This window comes from Balaenoptera ricei, chromosome 10, assembly GCF_028023285.1.
Source record: "Balaenoptera ricei isolate mBalRic1 chromosome 10, mBalRic1.hap2, whole genome shotgun sequence".
Lineage (NCBI taxonomy): Eukaryota > Metazoa > Chordata > Mammalia > Artiodactyla > Balaenopteridae > Balaenoptera > Balaenoptera ricei.
The window spans coordinates 53,834,563-53,850,789 of NC_082648.1; the positions used below are offsets into that span (position 1 = coordinate 53,834,563).

Consider the following 16,227-nt stretch of genomic DNA (forward strand, 5'->3'; position numbering starts at 1 on the left):
AGGCCTTCAGCTAATCACATTTTCTCCCATTCACCCTTTGAGATGTGAGTTATAAGGAACTTGGACAGGTTCTCTTCTTGGCATTAGATAGGGGACAAATAAAATTGGTGGGAAGGTAAGCAGTGAATAGATTGTTGTTAGAGTAGAATGATTCCATCACTTAAACATTGTTTAAAAGTTTAATAAATTCCTTTGTAACAAGCATTACAGTGGGCTTTTCTTATCTCCATTGTATATATGATATGTGATTAAACAGGCTTACAGAGGTTTTAAAAAAAATGGCTTAAAGTCAATATTTGGCAGGGAGAGCTGGGACTGCAATCCTAGGTCTATTCCATTCAAAAGCCTCTGCTCTTAACCACTCTGCCATAGGTTCCTATTTCACTGCCGGCTCCTATAGTTCTCATCTGGGAAGAACTCCCTCTTTCCGCCTCCCTCCCTCAGAAATTTAGCCCTTATCTGCAGAGGTCTCTTCGGCCTCTCTGCCTCTCATTACGCTGAGAAAGACTGCAGTTCTGTCAGTGGGCAAAAAGGATCACTCGGGAATAGCTGCTTGAGATCCTAGCGGCACGAATACTGCCGGGGACCTGATTTTAGTCCCTAGATTCTCCAGTATTGCCATTTTCCAAAATACCGTCTAAAAAGAGAGAATTAAATGAGCTTATTTACATTAAGAATCTCACGTCCGAATTGCTCGCAGCCGATAATCTGGCTCACCTGCAGCCAGTGTGGTCTTTAAGATACATACGAATCTATCCCTGCAGAGTATGATATCCTCCAGCGATGGCCCCTCAGGTGTCCAGCATTCTGCACACCCGTGATTATTTGCATGTTTGTAATCACCCGTCCACTGTCTGTCCCACTATCACCTCACTCCGCCTTTGGCTGTCGGGGACGGGGCGGGATTCGCAGTTGGAATCTGAATCCTTGCGCTCACTGCGCAGGGCTCTCCGGCTTCACCCTCAGAGTAAGGGGGGGGACAGGCAGAGGGTGTGGACGGGGTCTAGACGCCCCCACAGCCTCTCGACCCTTCGCCACAGAGGCCTCGGAGAGCCGGGCGAGGGAGGAGCGTCGGCAGCAGAGGCCGAGGCCCAGTTCGGTGCGCCGGAAGTGCGCACGCGCACGCGCACGCGCACCCGCACGGCGGCCGTCGGTCACGTGACCCCCGGCCAGTGCTCGCGAAGCCGGAAGTGGTCTGAGGCACAAGGAGGCCGCGGGAGCCCGCTGGCGGTGGCGCGGCGGAGACCGGGCGAGGTAAGCGGGGCGGGCGCGGGCGGAGAGGCCGAAGGCGCGCGGGGCACGGGCTGCCGAGCCGGGCACGGCCCGCACGGAGCGCTCCCGCCCCCAGTGGGAAACTGGCATGCTGAGTCAGGGCGGGGGCGGGGCGGGCGACCGGAGGAGCCCAGCGGGACCCCAGGCCGAGCCCTCCCCGACTCTGGCTGGGCGGACACCGCCTCCCGGGTGTGCGGGGCGTGAGAAGCCGGCCGGAATGGTCGCGCGGGCCCGTCCCCTGCGTCTGGACTCCTCGTCCTACGGCCGGCCGTCTGACCCGGACCCTCCCTGATCTGGTGGCGCTGGGCAACCGAGAAAGAGGATGTGTCTGTTACCGGCGTTGGGCCCTGGCCGCCCGGACAGGCGGATGCCCCTTTCCCTTGGAGTTAGGCTGGCCGCTTTCTACTCCTCTTTCCGAGCGTGGACGCTATTGGCAGTATTTAAATCGTTTGATTTTTTTCAGACGATTAAAAAGAGACGTATTTTAGTGAAGCGGGGGTTGAATCGCCGGAAGCCAGAAGCCGAAGACGTTTTTAATGTACACACCTATAATGCAAATACCCAAACCTTTCCTTTGGGACATGGCTTACGGGTGTAATTTCCAATCCGTTTCCCAGGTATTTTTAGTAGGTGGCCTCAAAACAAATTCTACCCAGTAATTGTCAAATGCATAACCAAAGACCGACTTTTTTCACTGAAGAACGCTGAATATAGTATCTGTTTAATAAATGATTCACTTAGTGGTAGAGTTTGGAAATCCTGGAACTTTGTCCATATGCAGCGTCACCAAGCCTGTTTTCATGTATGGACAGATGGTAACTTTCATTTTGGACAGCATAAGGAAGTAGACTTAAGGCAGGATCACCAGTCTCATACTTGTTGAGTGCCTGCCTATATTGTGTCCAAATTTTGGAACGATTTATATAGCAAGTACCTTCTGGGTGTGCTGAGTCATGTTTTAGTATGCGGTTATTGTGGGGTTATTGGAAGATAATTTCAAAAGACATTTCCAAGATCATTGTGACACCATAGTTTAATTTTCTGCATATAGAGAGCGGATATCTTAGCTGATAAATGTGTTTTATATTACCCACTAGGTATAGATACTTAATGATATAATTTGCCAATTGTAGTTATCTCAAGCAACAGTTACATTAATGAGCAAAGCTTTTCATATTGAGAAATATTTGAAAATATTATTGAAAAGATATTTGAGAAGTTTATTATTATCTCAGTAGCTGACAAATGTGTATTTCATATTTTGAAAAAGGAATCGTATTTTTATTGCTTATTTCCAATAAGTTGCTGTATGTAAAATTCCCTTATCTGAATTAGATGGGTGGTAAAATTATATACATCTCTCTGAGTATATCAAAGATTGGTGAAATTTGGACCCCTGGCCATTCTTTGTGTACTTAACCCTACTTGGAATATTGGCAGTCATTAATTCATCACTGAATACCTAGTCCATTCTAACTTACTCTGAAGGGAGAGCAAGATCTGTTTTGATTCAACCTGACATTATATCAGGTTTAAGGTGGCATGGCGGGACAAGTGTTTATGCTATTTAGCATACCTCATTTTTATTCCAACATGGAGCTCAAACATTTACAATATACTTATACAGCTTTTCAATATTGAAGGACAAGGCTAAGGGTGGTGCTTTTTTTTTTTTAATAGACTTTATTTTTTAGAGCAGTTTTAAGTTCACAGCAAAATTGAGCAGAGGGTGAAGAGGTTTTCCACATACCTCCTGCCCCCATACATGCTTAGCCTCCCCTTGCTTATTTTTTAAGACTTGCTAATACACACTCGGTATGTGTATAGTTATATACTTGGAGGTCGAAGAAACTATCTTTAAGTTAATTTCAAAATTTATTGCTGAAAGGTCACCTTTGCATCCTGATTGTCAGGCTTTGTGTAGGTGAAATTTTAAGTTATAGAAGTGTTATGCAGTGGCAACAGTTGTTTTCATTAGTGTTGCCCTGCCCTCGAAGGAAACAAAGTAATTTTTTTCTATATTTCTGTTGTATTTTACCTTATTACTTTATTTTAAAACACTTTAAAATACGATTTATCATTGATTAATCTTTCAAAACATTTTAAGGAGGTAAATGGCCAATATCACTCTCATTGACAGAGACAAAATTAGAGGGCAAGTTGATGTTTTTTCAACCCTGTGAATAAGTGAATTAAATTGAATATATAAGATGTTATTGGTTAATGTTTTTTCAGAGCCCATGCAGCATTTTAGTCTTTAATATTGCTGGAAAGTTAGATTTTTTTGGACTGTTTATGCACTTTGATTTAGTAATAAATAATAGGTGATCTTTCTTGAGAGTAAAAATAGCTAACATTTGTTTCTTAAGTGTATTATTCTCTTAAAACAAACATGCAATTTTTTTTTCTTTTCTCTTAGTATAACAAGAGGATCACCTGACCACACCGAGATGCAGAGCACTTCTAATCATCTGTGGCTTTTATCTGATATTTTAGGCCAAGGAGCTACTGCAAATGTCTTTCGTGGAAGACATAAGGTTGGTACAGAGAATACTGTGAAAGCACCATATGTGTAGTTTTCTGAGATGCACACTTGTACTAAAGTGAGACTTGGTGGTTTTGATTAATTTGTCTAGAGAGAGTATGTGTTTTTGTGGTTGCTTAAGATATAGCTGTGTCAGAGGCAGTAATATCTACACAGTGGTGGCAGAGGTCATGTGTTGGGGAATGGAGAAAAACAGAAGGTTGTTTGAAAAAAGGAACTGGGGAAGATTAGTGTTGTGCCGTTTGGTTTTTTCCTCGACCTAATCCTCCTACGGTAGTGAGTGATCTCACTGACAGAGTTCAGTGCAGCAGTGATTTGGGGTAGGAGGTAAAAGAAGGAGGCATGGTGAGGAGCAGATGGGTATTTTTGAGGGAAACCCGCAGATGATTCTGCTGTGCTGTACTAAGGCTTCATGCCCCCAAGTGAAACATTCTACAAAGTAGATTGGAGTAAAGTGAGGTTATCATCAAGGAGCCCAGGTTTAAAAGACTATATATCCTGTTAATCAGAACTTGTTAGTGCAAGTGAGAATAGAATAAAAGGGCTAATCCCAGAGGCATTTCAAGAACCAGAAGGACTTTGTGTCAGATTCTGTATTGGAGGATGAAGTGAAAGATAATTAAAGTCATTTAAAATGAAGAGATTTAAGATCATTTAAGTTTCTATTCTGGGAAGGAAGCTGGAAAAATAATGGAATAAAAACATCCTTTTATAATGCAAATAATCATTCACTAGTTTTTCAGCACTGTGAATTCAGCACAGGAGCTCTAAACATTTTAGGAAGGAGGAGTTTCCTTATATTTTTCTGTAGCCTCAAGACCACCAGTCAGTTCTGTCTGTGGCAATGAAGTAAACATTCATAGGTGCGTGCTGTTTCCTCTGTGGCTCTTAGAGAGTGAATCAGAAGTGTCGTGCAGTTTTTAGCTTTTTTTCACCTCCAATTCTAGAATTGTCCACAGGTTCCAGTCCTTGGTCAGATTCATAGTGATCAGCCTTGGATATTCCTGTGCTAGAAACTGTTTTTGCTTTGTGCACTGTGCCAAGAAGAGAAAATGGGTGGGGTGGCACCTTTGGGTTTAGCAGTGAGACACACCTGACCGTCTGTGTTCCTGTGACCCCGGTTAACTTAACAGACTTTAGTAATCACTTGGTATGTGTCAAACACTATGGTGGACCTAGTGATTTGAGCTACAGATAATGTGCTGTACCTGCCCACGAAGAGTGTTGGGTTTAGTAGCAAGGTGGTATTGGAAGGAACGTAAATTAGAAACTGATGGAGTGACAGGTAGTCAGTAGTGATAGGAATTGAGGGAGGCATATTTAAAGTGCCTGGCACTAGTAAATATCTCACATTTTCTGATCCTCTTTCCTTACGTAGATACCCAGTGTCCTTCACGTAAGTGCCTACACTTAGCAGGCACTCTGTAAATGCTTGTTGACTGAAAGAATAAATGAATGAATGAGGACAGAGTAGACTACTGTCTTGAAGCTCTTCTTCAAAGGAAGTGAAACTGTTCTTTATCCACTGTAGTTTGAAAGCTTCAAATAAGGATTAGAGAGGCATAAGAACTGACTTAAAATATTGCTAACACCCAGTTTAGTATTCAGTCCCTAGCAGTCTTCCCTGGGATGTGTTTTGAGAAACCATGTTTGTTCTCAGTGACATCAATTTCAAGGGTTTAGGACTATACCCCCAAAATCCTGCTTGCCCTTAATAACTGTTTGTTTAAGCATCTTTAACTATATTAGCTAAACCCTTTTATGTTACTGCTCAGAGTGACCCGGTCCCTAAGTTTACTATTTGTTATTCAAAGTATATTACTTACTTAATCTGTCTCTTTTTCATTAAGTTGCCTTGAGCTACTACTGTGTGTGGATGGGTGTATATATGTGTGATAACTGAGGTGAAGTTAAAGGGGAGAGATCTGTAGGAAGGACATGTTGACCTGCACATTGTATATATATGTACACGTGCATCTCTAAATATTATCCATCATGCGTTGACTTAGAGACAGTGACCGATAGGTGACTGTGCAGTTGAATAGAGGGAAAATGGGACATTCCCACACATATCCCAGTGATCTCACAGGTATGATATAGACTACAAAAGGTGGGAAAATACTGGCCTGGGTCACAGTGGGTACGTTGCAACATTGTGTTCTTTTCCCTGCTTGCTCCTCTGTTAGGATTCTCCTAATTTCAGATTAAGTTTGAGACAGGTGTCCTCAAGAAAAATCTCTCTGTTGGGTGGTATAGATTTGGCAGTGTCCTTACCCTGGCTGATCAAATGGGAAAACAGTGTAATTGAGCTCTAGTTAAGTTGTTCCATTTTCATACTGTCTGAAAACGGTCAATGGTCTTCTCCTCTGGAAAGAATATATGTGTATTTGGTGTGGGGCGAGCGGGGGAGAGAGGGGGGAGTGATCACATAACACAGGTGGTGGTCTCCAAAGAGGGATCTTGAAGAGTGAGACTGTGATGCAGCTAAAGGGTTTTAAGAAGAAGATTATGAAATTCTGAGGTGAGGGGAAGAGGGTGATGGCTGTAGGTGGTGAATCTGTGTGGGAAGCTGTAGAGAGGGCTTCAAAGCAGGAAGAGCACAGAGGTCCTAAAACACAGAGACCCATGAAACATCTTTAGGCAGGGCATACTTGAACCCCGAGCTCATAGGAGAAACGAATGGTCTCTCCACTAACTCCAGGCAAGTTCAACCTTGGACTGTGGGAAAAGTAAGGTTAAATTCAGTAGGAGAATCTGGCCTGAGTGGTTGGAAAGAGGTGGGAGGGTCTGGAAGAGAGCCTCAAAGAAAGGTTAATTAAATGAAGACCATGACAATGTAATGTTTACCTGAAATTTAGCATGTATTTTGTACCTCTAGGATTCCCTCCCAACTATGGCTGCATTGTAATTCTGTGTTTAATCTACTTCAGTATGCCATGAGAGAGTGAGAGTTGGGGTGCTGCCGGAGCTTTGGTAGAGGAAAGGAAGTGTCTTTGATCCTTTAGAAATGATCTGCGAAGCAACAATCTGCCCTAGGCATCTAGGTGAAGTTGCAGAAGGTTACCCGAGGCAGCAGTGGTGCAGTCCAATGAGGATGGTCTGCTTTAACCTTATTCTCAAATCCCACCCCCTCACACACATGCATACACATTCTATTCAGCTAGGGAATCTTAAAGTTAGTTGCCTTACTTTGAGATTCTTACTAAAAATTGCATATGTGGAATATAATTTTTAATCTTTCATTTCATACTTTGATTAGTTTAAAATTATTAGGCCCTGGAGAAACCCTTGTGAGTTTCACTTTCTATTTCTTATTCAAAATATACATTCACATTTGGTACTGTTAGAGCTCTTCTGATATGTAAATGAGTATCTTTGCCATGTGTATCATAAGGAAGCTTTATAATATGAAATATATAAATAAAGGAAGCTTTATATATATATAAATATGTATATATAAAGGAAGCTTTATTTATAATATGAAAAAAAATAGCCTTTTCTACATTCCAAAGCATTCAATTTGAAAGAAATACTGAACGATTGATTTATTTCAGCTTAAAATAAAAAGGTCAGGAGTCCTAGTACAAATTACCTAATGCTTAAAAATATTCAGGGTGTTCTATAAAAAAGATAAATTGCTGTATCTAGTTCTAATGGTACCTTTTGTATCTTCTTTATAATATTATAAATAAATAAAACCTTTCTCTCTTTTTCTTAGAAAACTGGTGACTTATTTGCTATCAAAGTATTTAATAACATCAGCTTTCTTCGTCCAGTGGATGTTCAAATGAGAGAATTTGAAGTGTTAAAAAAACTCAATCACAAAAATATTGTCAAATTATTTGCTATTGAAGAGGAGGTAAGTAGTCAAGCTTTAATTAACGGTGTCATGTTTATTGTAGTTATTACGATTTGGGAGAAATAATCTAATATAAAAATTGTTTTATAAACAGTGGGCTTTTTTTTTTTTCCCCCTAATATTTATTTATTTATTTGGTTGCACCGGGTCTTGGTTGCTGCAGGCAGGCTCCTTAGTTGTGGCATGCAGACTCCTAGTTGCGGCATGCAGAATCCAGTTCCCCGACCAGGGATCGAACCCAGGCCCCCCGCACTGGGAGCGCGGAGTCCTAGCCACTGCGCCACCAGGGAAGTCCCAACAGTGGGCTTTTTAATGGTGAAAATTAGAGCTCATACCGCCAAATATTTACTCTCAAAGATTCTTGAATAGCTATACAATGGAAATGAAGTCTCATGGAATCAGAAAAAGTAGTATAAGAAATAAAAGAATATAGAATATGGTTACCGGTATTATTACTAAAAACAAAAGCTAAATGAAGTTAAATTGACATAATTATGTAAGGATCAAGGAGAAAGTCAAACAATACAAAGAAGGCTTTATAAAGAATAAAAATCCTTGGAATCCAGAGAGTGATATGTGAAGTCCAGTCGTAGAAGACAGAATTGATTTTAGTGGGAAACTGAAAATAAAAATGTCATTAGAAAAATATAAATCCTGTTAGTGTGGGTAATCAATAAAATCACACCTTTTGAAAAACAGTTTGGCAGTTTATACTCCTCATACCAGTGATTTCATTTTTAGTGATTACTTCTTAGGAAGTAATCAGAAATGTAAATTATAATTTTATGCACAAAAATGTTCATTGCTGCCCTGTTTATAATAAAGAATGGTTAAATAAGTTAGAATGTTTGGCTAGTCACCCAGAGTTAGCTACACTCGAGGTTAAGAGCATAGCCCTCCAGACTGCCAAGTCTGTTCAAGACTTCTGATACGAACTGCAGTGGAGTTTGGCAAACCATGCAGGTAGATAGAGAAGTCCCCACCAGACTGCTCATTCAGACACGAGCTGCAGGTTCAGGAGTCACCAGGGCTGTCTTCCCTTAAGACCAACTGGCTACCCATTCGGGGCTTCCCATGACTGCCCTCAGATTTGATAATTTGCTAGAATGTTGAATGACTCACAGAACTCAGGAAAGCACTGTACAGTTGATCCTCGAACAGCACAGGTTTGAGCTATGTGGGTCCACTTATAAAAATGATCGTTTTTTCCACTAAATATTTACTACAGTACTACACAATCCGAGGTTGATTGAATCTGTAGATACGGAACCACAGGTACAATAAAGTTATGTGTAGATTTTTGACTGTGCAGAGGGTCAGCGCCCCAACCCCTGCTTTGTTCAAGCATCAACTGTACTTACAATTACATTATAATTTATATTTTAGTATAGCAAAAGGATATAAATCAGAACTAGCCAAAGGAAGAGATCCATAGGGCCATAGGGCAGAATATAGTAGGGTTCCAAACATGAATCTTCCTTGTCCTCAGGGATACATTATCCTCTTGGCATTGATGTATGACAATACGCACAGAGTATTGCCAACCCTGGAAGCTCACCTGAGCTGTTGGTGCGCAGAGTTTTTATTGGGGCTCAATCACATACTGCCTGCATGGCTGACCTGTAGTCAGCCCTTCCCGTAGGTTCTGCTAATACTTTTAGCCTCCATTTCCTCTGGAAGTTGGAACGGATGTGCATGTCCAAAATCCCCATCATAAATCACATTGTTAGACTGTCACATGGCCAAAACCCACAGACAAAGACACTTCTAGCAGATAGGACATTCTAGAAGCCTAGCAAATCACCTCCCAGTAGCCAAGGGCAAAGACCAGACCTCTCTGGCTAAAATTAATTCTTTACTACACAGTAGTTAAGCAGTAATAAAAAGAGATATTTAACAAAATTTCAATCACCTGGGAGCATGCTTGTGTATAATGTTCTGTGAGAAAATCAGTATTAAAAATATATATGCAATGTGATCTTGATATATACAGTATGGTATACAAAGTGTTAATGTGTCTATAATATGATTTGATACATAGAAAAAAGACTGAAAGGAAACACACCAAAATATTAACGTAATTATCTCTGGGTGATGGGATTATGGGTATTTCTCAAGTTTTCAATTCATCAGCATTCAATTATTTCATTATTTAAAAACAACAGTTTTTAAAAAAATTATTTCTTTTATACTACTCAATCGTAGAGAAATTTAAAATATTTCATGGATATATATTGGGGATATGTAGAATTATAAAAGGAAGGAAGAATTAAAGGTTGGAGATGAATACTGGATTTAAGTCTCATTCATATTTTTGAGTTTCTGAAATGAGCATGTATCTTATAATCAATGCATATTTGTAATTTGGTAATACTTCTTTTTCTCTATAAAGCTGTTATTAAATTGATGATGTATCTTATAATCAATGGTACATTAAAATTAAGGTTTAAAACAAATCAGCAGCTCAGATTCATATGAGCAGACTAGAACTTTGCTGCAAGAGGACGACTCAACTATTCTGCCACCTATTTGTTTTTAAGGCAAGAACTCTGGGAACTCCCTGGCGGTCCAGTGGTTAGGGCTCCACGCTTCCACTCTAGGGGGCACGGGTTCAATCTCTGGTTGGGGAACTAAGATCCCGCAGGCTGCAAGGCGTGGCCAAAAAAAAGTCTAGAACTCCATTCTTTGAAGTAAAAGTGCTTGTCACAGGAAGAATTTCAAGTTTAAGAGATTTGTTAGAAGAACTAATACCCGAAATGTACGTTATGTATTAGAAATTAAACATAATTTTGAAAGAATCATTATAACATTGTAGCAGTGATTTTCTAATTAGACTTGCTGTGGTTTGTCTTCAAAGACAAATCCAATTTTTTATTTATTTATTTAATTTATTTATTTTTGGCTGCGTTGGGTCTTCGTTGCTGTGCGCGGGCTTTCTCTAGTTGCAGTGAGCGGGGGCTGCTCTTTGTTGCGGTGCGCGGGCTTCTCATTGCAGTGGCTTCTCTTGTTGCAGAGCACAGGCTCTAGGAGCACGGGCGTCAGTAGTTGTGGCATGCGGCCTCAGTCGTTGTGGCTTGTGGGCTGTAGAGCGCAGGCTCAGTAGTTGTGGCGCATGGGCTTAGTTGCTCCGTGGCATGTGGGATCTTCCCGGACCAGGGCTCGAACCTGTGTCCCCTGCATTGGCAAGCAGATTCTTAACCACTTCACCACCAGGGAAGCCTGACAAATCCGATTTTAATACGAATTTAGAAGACGTTAATTCTCATCTGTACAGTCAACAAGTATTTAACAAACCCCAGGTAAAAAGCAATTCGAAGTGCCTTCCTTATTGTAGTAAATCCAACTTTTAAATGAAATCAGGTAAGTATTGGCATATAATAAAAATTTATTTTTTATATTGAGTCCCAATCAGTGATTTTTTTTTTCAGGTAACAACGAGACATAAAGTACTTATTATGGAATTTTGTCCATGTGGAAGTTTATACACTGTTTTAGAAGAACCATGTAATGCCTATGGACTACCGGAGTCTGAATTTTTAATTGTTTTGCGAGATGTGGGTATGTTTGTTTATTTATCTGATTATATATGTGTGTATATATAGCTTAATGACATAAGAATTTTTAAAAATAAATTTCTTACATTCAAAGCCAAAGACCTTTATGGAGTGCTTTCTTAGATATGACACCAAAAGCGAAAGTACAAAAAGAAAAAAAATAGGTAAGTTTCATCAACATTAAAAACTTTTGTGTTTCAAAGGACAACATCAAGTAAAAAGACAACCCATAAAATGAGAGAAAATATTTGCAAACCGTATGTCTGATGAGGAATTTTTATCCCAACAACTCAACAGTAAAAAGACAACCCAATTTAAAAATGGGCAAAGGATTTGATAGACATTTCTCCAAACAAGATATACAGATGGCCAGCAAATATATAAAAAGGTCATTAGTCGTTAGAGAAATACCAGTCAAAACAATTAAAAGCTGCCACTACACACCCACTAGGATGGCTAAAATCAAGAAGACAAAACAGAACCAAGTGTTGGTGAGGCTGTGGAGAAACTGAACGCCTCGTATACCGTTGGGGGTGGTGTAAAAATGTGCAGCCACTTTGGACAACAGTCTGGCAGTTCCTCAGAAGGTTAAACAGAATTACCATATGACTTAGCAATTTCACTAGTAGGTATTTATCTAAAAGAATTTAAAATAAATCCACACAAAAACTTGTACACCAGTGTTTATAATAACAAAAAAAAATGGAAGTAGCCCAGTATCCATCAACTGATGAATAGGTAAACAAAATGTGGTAAATCCATACAATGGAATATTATTTGTTCATTACAAGAGTGAAGTAGTGATACATGCTATAGTATGGATATAACTTGAAAAATGCTTAGTGAAAAATGCCAGACACAAAAGGCCACAATATTTGTATGATTCCATTTACATGAAATGTCCGGAATAGGCAGATCCATAGAGACAGAAAGCAGAGTAATGGTGGTCAGGGCCTTGAGGGGAGGGTGGAGTCGAGGAGTGACTGCTAATAGACGTGGGGTTCTTTTTGGCGTAATGGAAATGTTCTGAAATTGGTGGTGATGGTTGTACACTCTGACTCTTAACTACTTTAAAAAATGAGTTTTATGATATGTAAATTTTATCTCAACAAAGCTGTTATTAAAAAAAAAATATGGCAACCAAAGGGAATAATATCTTCTTGGAAAGAAATGAATCAATATTTGAAGAATAGAAAAAGCCCAGTGATAAAGTATGAGGTCAGTGGGAATTCTTGAACTTGACATTGGAAGCAGTAGAGACTACTTAGGGTAAAATGAAAAAGAAGCAATATATGCTACAGCCTAGTATATCAAATAGAAGTTATAGATGATTGATGCCTTCCTAAGTACACTGGTAGTCCTGAGCTTTTGTAATTGAATGTTGATACCCCTAAACTTATTTTTATATGTCATGCTTGGACAGTCATCTATCAGCTGTCAAACAAATGTTTCAGACTGTCACTCTGTGACACTGCATGTCAGTTAGCCCAAACAGCTTAATTTCAGCAATTTTGCCACCTTTGCCCTTTTAAAAAAAAAGAAAAGAAAAGAAAATGGCATTTTTAGAAGAGCACTAAGCGTATGAGAAATATATTTTTGTGGAAACAAGTCTGACACTTTGCCTCCTTCTGTTACTTTTTTTTTTACTATATTATGTATTGAGTCCAGTTTACTCTTTTGTGGAATTTTTTCCCCAAGGTAAAAATGTAAAATTGTGGTGAAAGATTATCTTTCTTGGGAATCTTCATTCTTAAGTTTAGGCAGATGGCCCCCAGGTATATAACCGAAAGTAATTCTGGAGGTCATAGGCTTAAGACTGTTGTGTTCCATTTTCTTGATAGTGTTTAAGAGAGATTGGATTCTTCCTTAGACCATATTGATCCTTATCATTCTAAAACTCCTCATTACTCAAACATGAAATATAAAATATAAGTATAATCTGTTACTTCTTTGATTAAAATGACTTTGGACCAACTTATGTAAAAACTTACCTGAGTGAAAATGAATTAATGTTAATTAGTGAGTCTGATGCACACATACATATGCATAGATACCTACATTATGATGTCCTGTGTTTTATATTTATTGTTGAAGTGGGTGGAATGAATCATCTCCGAGAAAATGGCATAGTTCACCGTGATATTAAGCCAGGAAATATCATGCGTGTAATAGGGGAAGACGGACAGTCTGTGTACAAACTCACAGATTTTGGTGCAGCTAGAGAATTAGAAGATGATGAGCAGTTTGTTTCTCTGTATGGCACAGAAGAATATTTGGTAAGTCACGTATCACTAATAATTTTATTTAAAGAAGCTGGATATATTGTAAATATGGGTAATTGGTCAACCAGTTCACTATGAAATGTCAACTTTTATGGCAAAAATTAAATTTTCTATTCTAATGAATATGGTTTGTAATGAGGTATTAGATATCGGTTTCTCAGGGGGTTATTTTCTGTTAAAAATTCTTACAAGTTTTATAATAATCTTAAATAATTTTACTAATGTTATTCATCTATATTAAAAGAAAGAACTGTCTGTACACTCCAGAAACATCTAACTAGTAAAGGCTTCCTTATTTGGATCAGAGCAGTTAATACATTACAAGCTTGTTATATGGTACTCTTCCCTGTAGAGGAAACTTCATTATAATTCTGAAGCAGAAGATTCTCTTCAGGGAGGTTGATTATTGAAAGACGAAAAGAATAGTTGTTAGAAACACACACATAAAATTAAATGCCTCTAAAAGATCTAACTTGAAATGCTAGAAAACTAGAAAAGCTCTGTGGTTGAAACAGATTATGTAGGTGTGTTTGTGTGAAGTTAGTAAACATTTGAAACACTTAAGAAAAGACACTGAAAAACAAGTATATTTAACATGTAATCAGGAAGTTTATAATATACAGCTATCACTAATTGCTCATGGCTCTGGGTTTTGTTTTAAAAGTCTTAGAATCTGTGACTTTTTTTCCAACTGGATTCTGCCATTGTAATCTTATAATATGAATAAAGTCTACCTGGCCCCATAGCTTTATTCAGATTATACTAAGTCTGGCATGAATTAAGATATCTTGTTCTATCAATATATATCCCCAAATTAATCTATTATCTTTTGATAGTCTTTATTAAGAATACCTAATAATGGATTACATTCATCCAACAGATATTTAGGTACCAGGCACTGTTCTAGGAACTGGGACTTCTTTTTTTTTTTTTTTTTAATTTTTATTTATTATTTATTTTTCGCTGTGTTGGGTCTTCGTTTCTGTGCGAGGGCTTTCTCTAGTTGCGGCAAGCGGGGGCCACTCTTCATCGTGATGCGCGGGCCTCTCTTGTTGCGGAGCACAGGCTCCAGACGCGCAGGCTCAGTAGTTGTGGCTCACGGGCCTAGTTGCTCCGTGGCATGTGGGATCTTCCCAGACCAGGGCTCGAACCCATGTCACCTGCATTGGCAGGCAGATTCTCAACCACTGCGCCACCAGGGAAGCCCTTGGGACTTCTGTGGTGAACCAAATGTACATGATTTCTGCTCTTATGGAACCCACAATCTAGTGAGGACAATAGACAAGTAAATAAGATAAATTCAGATAATTAAAGTGTTGGAAAGACAATAAGGTAATAAAATAGTGACTGGCAGGAGAAAGATAGCTGGGGAAAGCCTCCTTTCAATCCTAAGTGAACTGACACTTAAATGATAAAAAGAAGCAAGCCATGCAGAGATTTGGGGGAAGAGCATTACAAGCAACTGCAAAGGGCTAGAAACAAGAATGACCTTGGATGTTTCAGAAACAGAAAGGATGACAGAATAGCTGCAATTTAGTGAGTGAAGAGGCAGGTGGTAGGAGTTGGAATTGGAGAAGTAAGCATAAGGCAGCCAGAGCATACAGGCTAGTGGTTTCTACCATGTATGATCGCCCCCTTTTTATAATGTTTTACAATGTTCTTTTCAGTATCTTTATTTATTTATTTATTTATTTATGGCTGTGTTGGGTCTTCGTTTCTGTGCGAGGGCTTTCTCCAGTTGCGGCAAGTGGGGGCCACTCCTCATCGCGGTGCGCGGGCCTCTCACTATCGCGGCCTCTCCTGTTGCGGAGCACAGGCTCCAGACGCTCAGGCTCAGTAGTTGTGGCTCACGGGCCTAGTTGCTCCATGGCATGTAGGATCTTCCCAGACCAGGGCTCGAACCCGTGTCCCCTGCAAGCAGACTCTAAACCACTGCGCCACCAGGGAAGCCCCTTTTCAGTATCTTAAAATGAAATTCTTAGATAATATAATCACCTGCATACCTAATTAAAAGAATAGCATAGTATCTTAATAATAATATAAAGGAAAATAAAATCATAGATAGTTAATATGTAAAAGTTTAGGAACACCTTCACTGGCAGAAAACTTAAGTAATCAGACGCTTTCACCTGTATGTAATATCACCTGCAGTGCACGTGCAGTGTAACTTGTATATTCTATTGGTGAGTCACGTATCACAGGTGTTGTGTTGTCACTGACATGATTTTCCAAAGCAGTGAATAATTCTTGATAAAGTTTCTAACTAAACAAAGTAGATTTACATGTACTGCATTCCTGTAGCTACAAAAGTATTTTGTTTACTTTATGTACAAAAATACATTGTTTATATATAAAACAAACTGATATCATTATAAACCTTTTTCCTGCACAAATATCCGGCAAGATATTCAAAAGTCATGCAGGATGTCAGAAGCTTATTTTTGAGAACTGTTTCATATTTGACAGGATGTCTCTCATCTCTGGTCTCTGCCCACTAAATACCAGTAGCCCTTCCCAGTTACTGTGATAACCAAAAAAACCAAACAGCAGTACAGTACTAGCGTTCATGAGGTTGATCCCTATTAACCAACTGTCAGTCTTTCACATATTCTCCTAGGACCACAGGTTAGCTTTTGCCTCTAACAGACTTCTGAAATGGAAAGAACAAAACATTTAAACATTATTTAAATTATTAAATAAATTTACTCCAAGTCC

General features: G+C 39.3%; 1 protein-coding gene across 1 annotated transcript in view; it reads left to right on the forward strand.

Annotated features, from left to right (window-relative positions):
* The first annotated feature begins 1,171 nt into the window (after positions 1–1,171).
* TBK1 (TANK binding kinase 1) overlaps positions 1,172–16,227 on the forward strand; it is a 39,048-nt gene continuing 23,992 nt past the window's right edge. Inside the window, exons 1-5 of the mRNA XM_059934673.1 lie at positions 1,172–1,254; positions 3,692–3,809; positions 7,536–7,676; positions 11,105–11,234; positions 13,325–13,506. Coding sequence (XP_059790656.1) covers positions 3,723–3,809; positions 7,536–7,676; positions 11,105–11,234; positions 13,325–13,506 — 540 coding nt within the window. The 5' untranslated portion in view covers positions 1,172–1,254; positions 3,692–3,722. The remainder of the gene's footprint in view (positions 1,255–3,691; positions 3,810–7,535; positions 7,677–11,104; positions 11,235–13,324; positions 13,507–16,227) is intronic.